Raw genomic sequence first — 14226 nt, 5'->3', positions numbered from 1 at the left:
AATGAAGGCCAGCATGCCATTATCTTTCCTAACTGCCTGCTGCATCTCAGAATGGGGTTTGAGGACCTATGAAGATTTGACAGCCTAAGACTGAACAACTGGGACTGAACAACTAAAGAATCACAATGAACTTTATAACCAGCCTGCCTTAATATTTGGTAGCCTCCCTGTCTATCTCCAAAGTGATACTAACACACAGCTGGCTAGCCCTTGATGGAGGATTCGGTAACATGGGGCATCTTTTCCTCAGAGGTGGGAGTGGTGAGCTAGGAAAATTTTCAAATCTGTGCATCCACTTTGAGAGCAGAAGTTTGGGCTGTAGTGTCTGTGTGACACTGCATCTGCAAGGAGACTTGAATACAACATCAAGCCACTGTCGCATTGTTAGAAATGCCATCTTTTGGATACATCTCTTATGCCATAGCATCATAAAGTCTGAGAGATCAACAACCCAATGTGCCCACGCCAGGCAAAAACAATCACTTAACTGTTCTAATTTCATTTTCCAGTACTTGTCCATAGCCCTTTGAGCCTTAGCATTGCAAGTTTACATCTAAATATAATTTTATGAGCATTTCGACCTCTACCACCCTTACAAGCACTGAGTTCCACATTCCCACCAACCCTCTGGATGAAAAGGTTTTTCTGCACATGCCCTCTAAACCTTCTGCCACACCCCTGCCACACATCCCCACCCCCCACCCCACAATCCAGCCTTTTATGTGGACATAAAAGATTCCACAGCACAAGAACAGCGGTGTCCTTGATATCCTGCCCACTCATCACTCAATCTCACTGTGGGGGAGGTGATGGCTGACTGTTAATCCAGAGGCTCAAGTCTGAATCCCACCATGGCAGATGGTGCAATTTGAATTCAATCAAAATCTGGAATTAAGAGTTTAATGATTACCATGAAACTGTTATCAATTGGTGGGAAAAAAAAACTATCTGGTTCACTAATGTTCTGAGGAATGTCATTGAATTGCAACTGCATTCTGGGCAATTAGGGATGGGCACTAAATGCTGGCCGAGCCAGTGAAGACCTGATCCGATGAATGAATAAAACAAAAATCAGCTCCAAAGAAACAAAGATCACATGCTTACTTCCTCATTGTGACTTTTCGAATCTTAATGTACACAAACTGCTGCCTACATTTCATATACTGTAATAGTCAACACACATTATGATGTATTGATTTCTGTTAAATCTTTTTTTAGACATTCTAAAGACATTAAATAAGCTATATATATATATATTCGTCTTTTGTTCTTCCTTAGTTATTTATGTGCTTGCATTTGTTTACTTATTTATACATTTTTACTTCATCATTTTTACAAAAATACCTGTATATTGATGAATACCTTTGTCGAAATAGGAGAATAAAGAATTTTACAAAAACAAGTTAATCACTAACATCATAGAGTATCTTCAAAAGAACATTTCTACAGTGCTAATAATCAGAGTAAATAGAACAAAATGATTAAATTATCAGTCTTAATCAACAGAATCTGTGCACATTTACTGAAGGAGTTCCCTGCTCTGACAGCTCCCCTCCCCACTGCCTCTCACTGAACAGTAGAAATGTTCTGCTGTCGAAAGAGCTGAGCACAAAACTCAAACAAATGATCTGAATGCTTAATAAATTGCTGTTTTAGTCCCCAAGTATTTACCCACCAGCTCAACAATACCTATTGATTTATAAATGTGAAAATCATCACTGCCAGTCTGCACATAATTTTGGACTTAATAACACTTTTATTTAGGAAAAAGACATATTTTGTTGCTAAGTAACAGAACATACAATCAAAGACTCTAAAGCACTGCACAAATTGTCTGGACTGATAGATGAGTCTAGGATTTGAGACCTGCATTTCACACTGATTTGATTGGTGAGGAATGATCTTACAATTTATAATTCTGCTGATTATTCATTACTTCCAAATATTTGCATCTTGTTTTGCAAGGCAACAGAGTTTTACTTTAGTTTATTCTACAAGTTAATCATTGCAAGGTGACAATGTGTTTACTTCACATCTGTCTGCAGATGTTTCAAATTTTAAAACTTCCTTCAGGTTGATATCCTCACATGGTTTTATTATTTCTCTATTTATGTATCAAACAAATTTTTATTATTCTGTATTGGAATAAATCTATTTATGGGAGCCTGGTTCTAAATTGGAGCTATGGCCACATCTGTGGTTTCTGTTCTAACGCATGCCCTCAAACTCTGAGTGCCCAGTACTCTTCATTGAAATCAATGAATACCTCTTTGTAGCTCAAACACACAAAAAATCTAAAGTAGTTTATGTACTTAAACGGGGTATGCATTCCAATTAATTATCACAGTATATTAATTGTTACAATTTTGCTGGTGTCTTTTGAGGGAGGCTTGTTGACCAGATTTGCCACTGCATTAAGTAGAATATGCATAGCCTCAAACAATATCACCTACTTGACTTTGGTTCGCTCACAAAAAACCTAGCAACTTAGCATAACTGATGCTTGCGTGACAGGGAATAAAGAGGGATGAATCTTGGTGGACCATCTATCATAACCTTCCCAACAAAATGGGATAATCATATACTGTCTTACAACCTGGCACACTTTGACTCACTGTAATCTTCTTTCAATGAGAGCTGACTCAGAATTTGTGTTCTACCTCCCTTCCCCTACTCATGACTGAAGTAAATTAGCCAGACCCAACAAATATACAAATGAAACACAGAAATTAAGAAGAAAGATTCGATCTATTTTAACCAAAAATAAATCATAATTAATTCAGAAAGACAATTAATATTTATTTTAAGTTGCACAGAATAGAGGGTGCAAGTCGAACGAGCCATCAAAGTATTAAAAAAAATCAAAAACAAAACAGCAATGTTATAATAAAACAATGGACGGGAAAAGCTGGAAAGGTTTTTGCTATATAATAGGATGAAATGCATTCCTGCCAGAAAAAAGAAAGATGGGATATGATCCAAGTCTACCAAGTGATAAAAGCAGGCTTCAGCACATTATATAATTTACATTGATTAAAGAAGAGGAGTCAAATATAACTAGATTCATACAGGAAGAAATGAGAAACTTTGCCCCATTATTGAAAGCATGAGAATGATATATTGCAGACTGTCATGAAATTGCAGATGGATCAAAATAAATCAATTATTCATCCTAAAAGCCTGTGGTCAAATCCTAGATTTAAATACTGAGGCTGAAACAATTAGTGAACACAAGTATCATTTCAACAGCACACATTGCAAAGAAACTCAATGAATTTTTTTTATTAGACACATGGACAAGAATCTACAATAAAACTTAAGGAGGAAATGTGTGAAGCTCTAGTAAGTCTAATTAGTTGGGCCAGAAATGGATGTGTTAAGTAGCTGAGTTTGTTTGATGATGCCTACAACGTGGGTTCAATCTCCCTTTTGGCGAGTGATAGCTTCTGTCTTGCCCGATGCTTGATCTGGACTGATGCCCATCAAGCTCCTTGAGCTGAGAGCCTCATGGACTACAGCTGATTACGAGCATCAGAACCAGAACGACTAAGCATCATAAGGAACGCTATCCAGGTATTTAAAATAAAAGAGCATGGCCAAAAGTTACTGATCAGTCATTCACCATTAGGATTCATAATAGAATAACCTGTCAAACTTTATGCAGGATGCTTTTGACACTTATTTGATCAAGGCAAATGCCTTAAGGAGTGCTAAGGTCTGCCTCATTCAGAAGGTATTGATAAAGTTCCACATGTAAAACTATTAAAAGGGTTAAAAGTGGATGAAACTAATGCAAATTAGATGAATGGAATGAAAACTGGCATGATTAAATAAAATCAAAACTGATAACAAACAGAAAAAACTCGACCCAGGAAAAATGATTGGAATAATTCTGAAAACATCTATTCTAAGTGACCCCACTGCTCTCAATATTTCTGTATAATAGAGAGGGGGATGATGATAACACTATAATGTTTGCTGATGACATCCGGCTGTATGGCAGTGTGACAATTACAAGTGTGTGATCAGCATTCACGAGTATCTATCAATTAAACAGATGGGCTGTAGAATGGCAGTCAAACCATAACTTAGACAAATGTGAAGTAGTGTACACTGAAATGTGAAACAGCGAGCGGATAGACAAAAGAGTTCCCATTAGTAATGGAAGAGGAGGAAATCATTCAAGTCTGATTATTTGTCATTTACTGAAAATCTCTAGTCATTATGGAGTGGTCATGAATAAAACCAATCAAATCGTAGATGACAGCAAAAAAGCATTTGATAAGAAGCCAAAATAAGTAATTATAACCTGTTATAGGTCATTGATAAGGACACAATGTGCATAAAGTAGGGCTTGCTGATTTTAAGTTATTTTCATTTTAGTGGAAAGAAAATTGAGAGGGCCCATGATCCAAATCTATGAAATGCTGAGTGGTATTGATGATTTTTTAAATGGTCTATTGAGAGTAGGCACAGAAGTAGGAAGACAGATGTTTATAGTTAACAATCCACAATGTGACTGGAGATTGGAGGAAGCTATTTGTCCCTGTAGTAATGAATATGTAGAATAATTTTCCAGCAAAAGCAGTCGGTACTATTTTGATTAACTCTTTCAAAAGCGAGTGGATAAATACATGATTGAGTGAAGCATAAGCTGGGATGATTAAATACTCAATCAAACACAAAAGCCTCGATTTTAAAGCTGATTATAACTCTTTATCATGAAGTGCCACTACCACTGCTAAGAGGTGGTTGATTGAAGAAAAATGGACTGATGGTTGCAATGCTATTGGAAATTTTATGTGCCGGGTGTAACAGAACAGGGTTGCACAAGTGGTATGAGAAAAGATGCATTTTCTATAAACTTGAATAACTGTCTTTGAAAATCAGAGACCTATCCTTTGGAAATTAAGTTGATATAGTAAGTGTACAATAGAATCAATTTGACAGCATCTGCAGTCCTCACTTTCTCCTCATAGTTATGATGAACAGAACACACATGTTGATCTTGCAGCTTTTTTTTGTATCCCAACCATGATATTTTCTAAACAGGTAATTGCAAACAGGATAATTATATGTCCTATGAAACATCATAGTTTGGTCTTGCTGGAAAGATTGGGAATATGACTTGTGGAACATAACAGGTTAGAGTTGCAGAATATTAAAGTCTGATATCAGGACTTATTTTTCATGATGTTAGGAGCAAATTTACCACTTACTTTCCTTTCTTGGAAATATTATCAATGATTATTCACTCTTCCCGGGAGGAAAGTAAGCCAAGACAGTCCTTTATGGTGGAAGTTGGACACAGTGATCAAAAGCTTTCCCGTTCCACTTCCTCATACATTTTATGACAGAAAATGACTGCAAATATTTACTAAAATTGTGTAGTGTTCTTTTGAGATATCAATATGACATACTTATGGAAAGAAAAATCAGTTTGTTGAAACATAATACTGATTTTGGGCAACTAAACTGCTATTTACAAGGTACTGCCAGCCCAATTTCTGGAACTAATTTTAGTAAGTAGCAAAATATGCACAGAAATACAAACAGAAGTTGCTGCATGCAAGCACACAATTAACTTGATTGCTTCTTTTTTTTGCCTTTCCTGTTATGAGCCAGTTAACTGTGCACCAGCTGCACACTTACCTCCTCTAAATCCATTTCATCAGGACTGTCCCAAGGTTTGATAAATTTCCCACGGGATTTTTTCAAAGGCACAACAATTATATAGTAGCCTCTGTTAAAAGAAAAAACAAAGGTTAATTGATAACAATGTCAAAATTGCTGAGGTCACCTAATTAAACAGACAATTTTCTTTAGTCAGATATTATTTCAAAACAAAGATATTCTCTAATATATACATAGACATGATCTTGGTTCAACAAGAAGATTTGAGACTTGATTTCCAAGTTAACAGTAGGGATGAGATTTTCTTTGGAAAGAAAATGTGGTGGTTAATCAGTCACTAATTCCACCCCATTTCTACTGAAGTCAATGAAAACGAAATTGGGTTGCTGTAAATTTAAATACCAAATCAAAGTTGCCCAGTTCCCATGACCTCTCAAGACCCCAGTTTCAATTACACCACCCAATATCGACCATCGTCAATATCACCAAATCCCAACTCAAAGATCATCTGTTTCTGCCTTACTTTCATTTTCTTTGGTTGTTATTACTGTGATGCATGTCCCGGTCACGTCAAGACCAAAGTACTCTTCTGGTCATCTGACATCCTTCGCTTTCCTTAGGTATCAGTTCATTGCAAGTGTAATTTCTGTGTCCTGTTCCACACTACATCCCACTCATCTATCACCTCCTGGTCAAGTATTTTGTTTTAGCTCCCAGTGCATTAAAAGCGTCAAAATCAAAATTCTCATTTGCCTTTTTAAATCAATTCGTTATCTCATTCCTTCCTATATCCCAAGTTCCTCCAGTTTTACAACACTAACCACAGCACTCCAAAACCCTCCTTTGGATTTTGGCCTCTGCTACAACCTTCTTTCCTTTGTGATGATGCTGAAATTTCCTTCCCAAACCTCTCCTCTTTCATCACATATGAATAAGGAGCAGGAGGAAGCCACCAGGTCCCTCAAACCTGTCTGTCATTTAATGAGATCATGCTTGATCTAATTGTAACCTCAAGATCATTCCCACCTAATCTATCAACCTTATGCGCTCGTTGCTTACCAAGAATTTATCCACCTTTGCATTATATACATATAGTGAAAAAATCTGCTCCAATTGCTTTTGCTGGAAGAGTGCTTCAGAGACTCTCAACCTTCAAAGAAATGATTTTGTCTTATGTCTGTTTGAAAATGTGGAACCCGCTTATTCTTAAACAGTTACTGCTAGTTTTAGATTCTCCCATAAAAGGAGGTATTCGCTCCATATCTAACCTGTCAAGATCCCTCAGAATCTTGTATGTTTCAACCATCCTCCTTACAACTTGTCTCTTTGACCAAGCTTTTGATCACTTCTCTCAACAGCTCCTTCTGCTTAATGTCGTATTTTTCTTCCCCCATTGTGGCAATGAAAAATGACTTTGGACATTTCAACATGTTGACAGTGTTAAATTAAAAAATATATTATATTGTGGACTTTTTGCCACGAGTTGATATATTTTTAAATCATCATTTGATCACTGACAGCTAATAACTCAAAATTCTGACTGGCCCTAAAGTTAGGCTTAATGCTCATTCCACAAGATAAAGTCAAAGAAAATCCCATTCTTGAAGTTGCAAGTCATTTGTAAGTTTCTACTAAAAGACAAGTAGACCTGCAAAAGAAGCACACTTAACATTTCACCTTCCAGCAGCAACTTTTATTTGGTTGGACAACATAGCAAAACCAAGATACATTATTGACACAGTGAACAACATGAACTACACACAGAGAGAAAACTAAAGATTTCTCGTCTTGTTTTCATTTCTTAAAGGAGTTATTTTTCTCACATCGCAATGCTTGCTGTCTTGTGAAACAGTATGAGGCAGCAATGTACAGAAACCTTGCTCATTTTTGATTCACAAACAAAACATCATCCGTCACTCCTTTTAGCAACAGTGAGAGATACTCATTTCAGAACACAGAAAACTGGCTTTGTTAACATAATAGATTTTGCCAAAACCATCAATGGTTCAGACATTTCTGGAACTCATCAGTTTTGGGAAAGACAAGAGACACTGGAAGTTCTAATTCTACATATGGAGACTCTGGATGGTTGTTGCTGCTGCACCTTGAACTTTGACCAAACAAGAAAAACTGCTATCATACCAATAGCTTCGACAGAGAAATTAATTGCGTGTAATAAAATCGCTGGGTTTAAGTTATTAATGTGAATGAGCCCTGCCACAGACATTTAGGTTTGGTAATTCAGGTCAGATGCGCCTCTTTAATTGCATGCTAGAGAGTGCTGACATGCCACTCAAAGTTGGTAGTCCAGACAGTGAACAATGAAACTGTATTTCCACCATTAACAGCTCCTGAAGGATTTTTTTTAAAGAAAAACTAAATCAATTTTGATGCTAGTCTTGCAAATCAAATTCCAGTTGGTTTTATTATGCAATCCACAGGATGGTAGGAGGTGATCCAGTTACATCTTTGGGATATTTTTGATCTAATGTGCTACAAAAAGTTTTTCCACTGTTGCTAATCAAAGCACCTCAAAGATAAAGAATGCCTACACATTAACCCTGCTATTTATTCATAACTTCTCAAGGAACAAAAGACAATGTCCTTTCGACCATTGCTATTTTTAGCTTAATTTGCAATCACTTTATTTCCCTTTATTTCCATAGTACTTTCTCTTTGCTCTTGATCACTAGTTCTGCGCTATCTTTTGGTTTCATTAGTTAAGGAGAAAAGATTTTTCAGTATGAGCTTCCTGAAGTGTTGCATATAATGTTGATATTACTACATCACTATTGATTTATGGTAAGACAATGTTAATAAGTCCAGCTAACTTTGTCCATTGCATAATCTGCCATCCCATCAATTTTTGGGTGCATGCATTTCTGTTCTCGCAAATGGTGGCACAGTGGTTAGCACTGCTGCCTCACAGCGCCTGAGACCCGGGTTCAATTCCCGCCTCAGGCGACTGACTGTGTGGAGTTTGCACGTTCTCCCCGTGTCTGCGTGGGTTTCCTCCGGGTGCTCCGGTTTCCTCCCACAGTCCAAAGATGTGCAGGCCAGGTGAATTGGCCATGCTAAATTGCCCATAGTGTTAGGTAAGGGGTAAATGTAGATGTAGGGGTATGGGTGGGTTACGCTTCGGCAGGGCGGTGTGGACTTGTTGGGCCAAAGGGCCTGTTTCCACACTGTAAGTAATCTAATCTAATCTAATACCACCCATGGAAACTGTAACTTAGTGATTTCATCATCACTGTCCTTCTCAGTGACTTCTTATTTTCGTCTCATAATTGTGACCATTAAATATGATTAGGTTGCTTGAGGTTGAGGTAAAGGTGCTGGATGTTTGCCCCGATGAGTATTATCAGAGTCAGTAATTAATCCAAAATAGATAGTCTCATAATTTTGAAATTTTATTCCTAAAATTTTACTGGAATTATAGTTGTTCTTTCGTAACAGCTGGATTCCATTCTCACTGTGGAGGTAAGGAAAGGTGAGGGTGGCTCGGTGGGAGACAACAATCTTTTAATCAGTTTTGTTCTATTGCACCAGCATCACCCAAAACAAAAGTGAGGTGATGTTGGGGGACCACAACAGATTTTCGAACACATCAATGCCTCTCAAATCAAACATTTTATTGTTTATTAAAACAAAACTTCTATGAACCAAGCTTAATGGGAAAGAGAGAGTTAAGCAAAGCACTCTCGATACCCAGGGCTCTTATGAAATTACTAGTGTATTTCCTATGGCATTGCTGATAAGAATTTGTAGTAGATGAACTTCCTGACAAAGTAATTATCCAGGAAATAAAAGCCATGGATGTTTACTACAAAGATTGCCTCCCACAATTGTAAACCAAGTGAAAGTGGCAGTTAGTTAATGGAATGCCATTCGTGTAAATTCATTCAGTAGTTTTGGAATAGTGTGTAAAGCTGTGGTGGGGCACCCTGTTTAATCCAATGTATTTGTGTGAGATAATTAGAAAGAGATGAGCAATACAATGCAGTTCCCCAAGAGGGCATTCCTGAAGTCAAGCAACTTCAACTGATGGTCATTGAAAAACATTAAGCAAGAAAGTGAGAAATCACAAGATTTATTCTAAAATGTATGCAATCAATGTGAAATAGTAATAAAAATCGACTCAGGTGGCATTATTTTTAAAAATGGATTGAAGGAACAAAATACTCAAATAAGAATCAGGTCTTGAATGAGTATAAATCACGAACATTAATCATAATCAAGATATAAATTAACCAAAAGGTGAGAAGATGAATAAAGGACAATAGAGAGTGCACAAATTGCAGCGGAGTGAATGGTACTGTCCAACCACAACATGATGTTTAGTGGCAACTTCAGGCCATGGGAGGGTGGGGACTACACAGATGAACATCAGGAAGCCTTACAAACCAAGGGTTGATGTGAGAGAAAGGCAGTAATTAACCAGTCAGCTGTTATAGCTAGTGGGTCCCAAGCCCTTAATTTTGGTGAAAATGGGCCTGTTTGGATGGGAAGAGAGAGATGGAACAACAAGAGAGTCAGCACATAACGATAGGAATCCAGAAGGAAGATAAGTGTGGAATATATAAAACTAGCTTACAAGAAAACTAATAACTGACAGTCCATCATTCCTCTTTCAAAAAGAACATGACAAGCAGCTGGCTACAACAATGTCAAACACCTACAGCTTCAGTGTGACAGGTGGAGAGGATTCTGACATTCAAAGTTCCAAAAGCAATTTCCACAGCAAACTTTTATGACAACAGTTGAGATCAAGCAGACTAGATGGTTCTAACACAAGAAGTTTATTGTGCCTGTGCTGACTCTTTAAAAGGGCAGTAGCTCATGGTTCCTCACATTGTCTTCTTTGTAACAAGCTCCTCATCTTTAAGCAACTGTCAACTTCCATTTAAAATTTATTAATGGCATCAGCTCAAATCAGCTTTCCAGGAACAATGTTCCAGAGTCAAATACTTTGTGGACAAATTCTCATCTCCTCTTGGGTTAGGTTCAAAGCCATTGGAAAGCAATGATCACTGGTTATTGATTCAATCACCAAAGGGAATAATTACTTTTATTTGCCTCTCTTGCAAACTCAATAAATTTTCTTCTTCTAGAAAGCCCTTCCCAACTTATCCAACATGTCCCTATAACTGAACTCTATCACTTCTGATTACATCCTGCTCGACTTCTTCAGAACCTGACTGAAGCTTGACATCTTTCCTGAAGAGGTGACACCAAGGATTCTCGGCAACATGCCAGCTCAGGCTATTTCATGCTCATGGAACATTATTTGGCTGTAGATGGGACTATTGTCTCCTGTCTGGCCCATGGTAATACAGACAAAATAAACTAAAATAAACTTCCCTATCTCACCATTGCCGAAATAAAGCACTGGGACCATGAAGACCGTCTTCCCTGAGGGAGGGCAACAAAGGTTTTTCAGACTGATTCTTGGAATGGCAAGACTGATGTACGAAGAGGGACTTGATTGGTTAGCATTATACTCACTAGAAGAGTAAGGACAGACCTCATGGAAACCTATAAAACTCTAACTGGACTAAACAAGATAAATGAAAGGAGAACATCCCTGGTGACTCGACAGTCTAGAGCCAGGAGTCACAATCTAAGGATATGGGGTAGGCCATTGAACTGAGATGAGGAGAAATTACTTCAGCCAGAGAGCGGTGAGCCTGTGGAATTCTCTCCCACAGAAAGTGGTTGAGGACAAAACATTCAATGTTCTCAAGTAGTTTGACATATTTCGTAGGGTTAAAGGTATCAAAGGAAATGGAGAGAAAGTAATAACAGGGCACTGAATTAATTGATCATCCATGATGATATTAAGTGATGCAACAGGCTGGAAGGGCCAAATGACTGACTCCTGCTTCTAGTATATGTGCTTCTATGAAGTGAAGGAGCATTGTTTCAAAAGGCCTCACATGATCACCATGCAGAAATTGGTCTGTATTCTTATAATCATAGTCAATGTGCTGTGCAAAATGTGGTTAAGAATGATAATTGAATATTTGTATCTTGCAGAATAATTTGGAGGTGGAAGGCGCTGGTGATCTCTGTCATGGTATACCTTAAGAAATTCTAGCTTGTGGGACAATAATCTGTGAAGGGGTGCCACAAGCTCACAGAAGAAGGAAATATTTCAACAAAATATTACCAAACTTCCTGCAGACTGATCAGTTACACGTTACCACCAACCTTGGTTGTTTTATCTTCAGCTGACCAACTCCTTTGCATCTTTTTGTTAGACATGAGACAAAAACTAAAAAGCTAGCAGCCACTCTTGAAAATCATTAAACATTATTTAAGTTGTAAGGGCACAAACCTAAGAGAAGAAACATGAGTCGAAATCTAGATTACTGGTTATTAGGTGAGCTTTGCTTACTTTACTGGGGCTGGTGGTGTTGGCACTGCTGACAGTTCAACTGTCAGCATTCCATCAGAATTGGTTTTCTCAATCAGGACTGGCTTGGTGCGAAGCAGGTCTGGAGCGGTGTGTGCTGAGACCACTTGCTGTAGGCCCCCAGCACTATTTCCTCGATTGGTCAAAACAAATGAATACGACGTGTCAGGGTCTAAATTGGTGATTAGCTTTTGTGTAGCTCTTCCATCCACTTCAATGTGGTCATTATTGTAGATGATCTAATCAGTCAGAAAAGAAAAACTCCATTAGTCCCTTTATAACCCATTGGCTACAATTAATTCTGAAGCACCTAAATTGTAGTTGACATACCAAGAGTTCTGTGAAGAGTTATTTACTTTCAATGCTAACCATTTCCCTCAGAACCAAACTATTTGACCCACTGAAAATTTTCTATTTAATTTCATATTTCCAGCTTGTATATGTTTTTTGTAATGGTTGTGTTAATTTATTAAAATGTAGATTAAAACCAATGTTGTTCTTGGATTAATAGTTTTCCAAAAACATCAGAACATTCTATAGCAGAAAACTGAAACCTTTTGCAACAACTATTCCAGAAGCGTTCTTTGTTCATTTTTTTTGCAATGTATACATGTTGTAGGAATTGAACACAAACACTTATTGTAAAATATATCAAATGCTTTGTAGGATTTTCGTTCCTGTAACTAGTGGTTCAGGATATACCAAAATTGAGGGAGCAATCATTGATTAGAAATGGAGTAAGTTTGAACAAGAGGCTTGAATCTTCATGAACAATCAAGCACAGCCAGTTCAAATGGCTCAGAGTCATTTATAGGCAAGGATATACACAGAAGGTTCAAGTGCTATAGGTAGTTTCCACAACTCGGAGATAGGTGATACTGAGAAATGACAAAGAGATAAATTTTCTTTATTTAAAGATTGATTTGGGTTATTATTGGCTGGCCACCTTTAATAGTTATACAGGAAAGGTAACATCGGAACTTTATCTACAGAAAACAATCCAAATTGTGAAGCAAGAGACAGCAACATGATGATATGAGTTGAAGAAGGGGAGTTTAATTCCTGTAATAGTTTGCATTAGTGAGATGAGAGTGATAGCTTTTGGCATCAAGGTTAAAAGTGTAGTATCAAGAAATACGAGCAAAACTGGAATCCATAGGTATCAGGGGCAAAATCTCCAGTGGGTGGGTTTCATACTTGGCCCATAGAAATGTGGTTGTGGTTGTTACTGGTCAGTCATTTCAGCTCCAGGATATTTCTGTAGGGAGTTCAGAGGGAAGTTCCCTAGTCCCAACTATCTTCAGCTGCTTCATAAATGACTTTCCTATTATTATAAGGTCAGAAGTGGGAATGTTCACCAATGATTACACAATCTTCAGTACCACTTGGGAGTCCTCCAAAAATGAAGCAGTCGATGTTCAAATGCAGCATGATCTGGATAGTATCCAGGCTTGGGCTGACAAGTGGCAAGTTAGCTACACAAATGCCAGGTAATGACCATCTCCAAATTGAAACAATGTCATTAACACCCCATACTTATTCAATGGTATTACCATCTCTGAATTCCCCACTATCAACTTCCTTGGGATTACTGTTGACCAGAAACTCAACTGGATTGTCACATGAATTGAGTGGCTATCAGAGCAGGTCAGAGGCTATGAATACTACCCAAAGCCTGTCAACCATATCCCAAGCACAAATTAGGATGGTAATGGAATACTCCCTACTTGCCTGGATGTGTGCTGCTCCAACAACAGACAAGAAGCTTGAAATCATCCAGGAAAAAGCAGCTGCTTGACTGACATTGCATTCACAAACATCCACTCCCTCCATCACTGATACTCAATAGCAGCACTGAATATTATCAACAAGATGCACTGCAGAAATTCACCAAAGATCCTTACAAAGAACCTTTCAAACCCATCAGCATGTCCAGGGAGAAGGACAAGGACTGCAGAAACATAGGAACATCATTAGCTGCAAGTTTCCTCCAAGCCACTCAAAAAAGCACCCTGACTTGGAAGTATATCGCAGTCTCTTCACTGTTGCTCGGTCAAAATTGTTGAATTCCCTCACTAACAGCATTGTGGGTCAACCTACAGCATGTGGTCTGCAGTGGTTCAAAAAGGCATGTTAACCCCATCTTCTCAAAGGCAACTAAGGATAGACAATAAAAT

At 37.9% G+C, this 14226-nt stretch overlaps 1 protein-coding gene across 25 annotated transcripts in view; it reads right to left on the bottom strand.

Moving 5' to 3' along the window:
- LOC140487787 (receptor-type tyrosine-protein phosphatase delta) overlaps positions 1–14226 on the bottom strand; it is a 2436480-nt gene that overhangs the window by 136961 nt on the left and 2285293 nt on the right. For all 25 annotated transcript variants that reach the window (XM_072587053.1, XM_072587138.1, XM_072587046.1 and 22 more), the window contains 2 exons: positions 12032–12288; positions 5653–5743 (listed from right to left, as the gene is read on the bottom strand). In XM_072587053.1, coding sequence (XP_072443154.1) covers positions 5653–5743; positions 12032–12288 — 348 coding nt within the window. The remainder of the gene's footprint in view (positions 1–5652; positions 5744–12031; positions 12289–14226) is intronic.

The sequence above is a fragment of the Chiloscyllium punctatum genome, chromosome 2 (genome assembly GCF_047496795.1).
Source record: "Chiloscyllium punctatum isolate Juve2018m chromosome 2, sChiPun1.3, whole genome shotgun sequence".
Taxonomy (NCBI): domain Eukaryota; kingdom Metazoa; phylum Chordata; class Chondrichthyes; order Orectolobiformes; family Hemiscylliidae; genus Chiloscyllium; species Chiloscyllium punctatum.
This window is presented reverse-complemented; position numbering and strand designations above follow the sequence as displayed.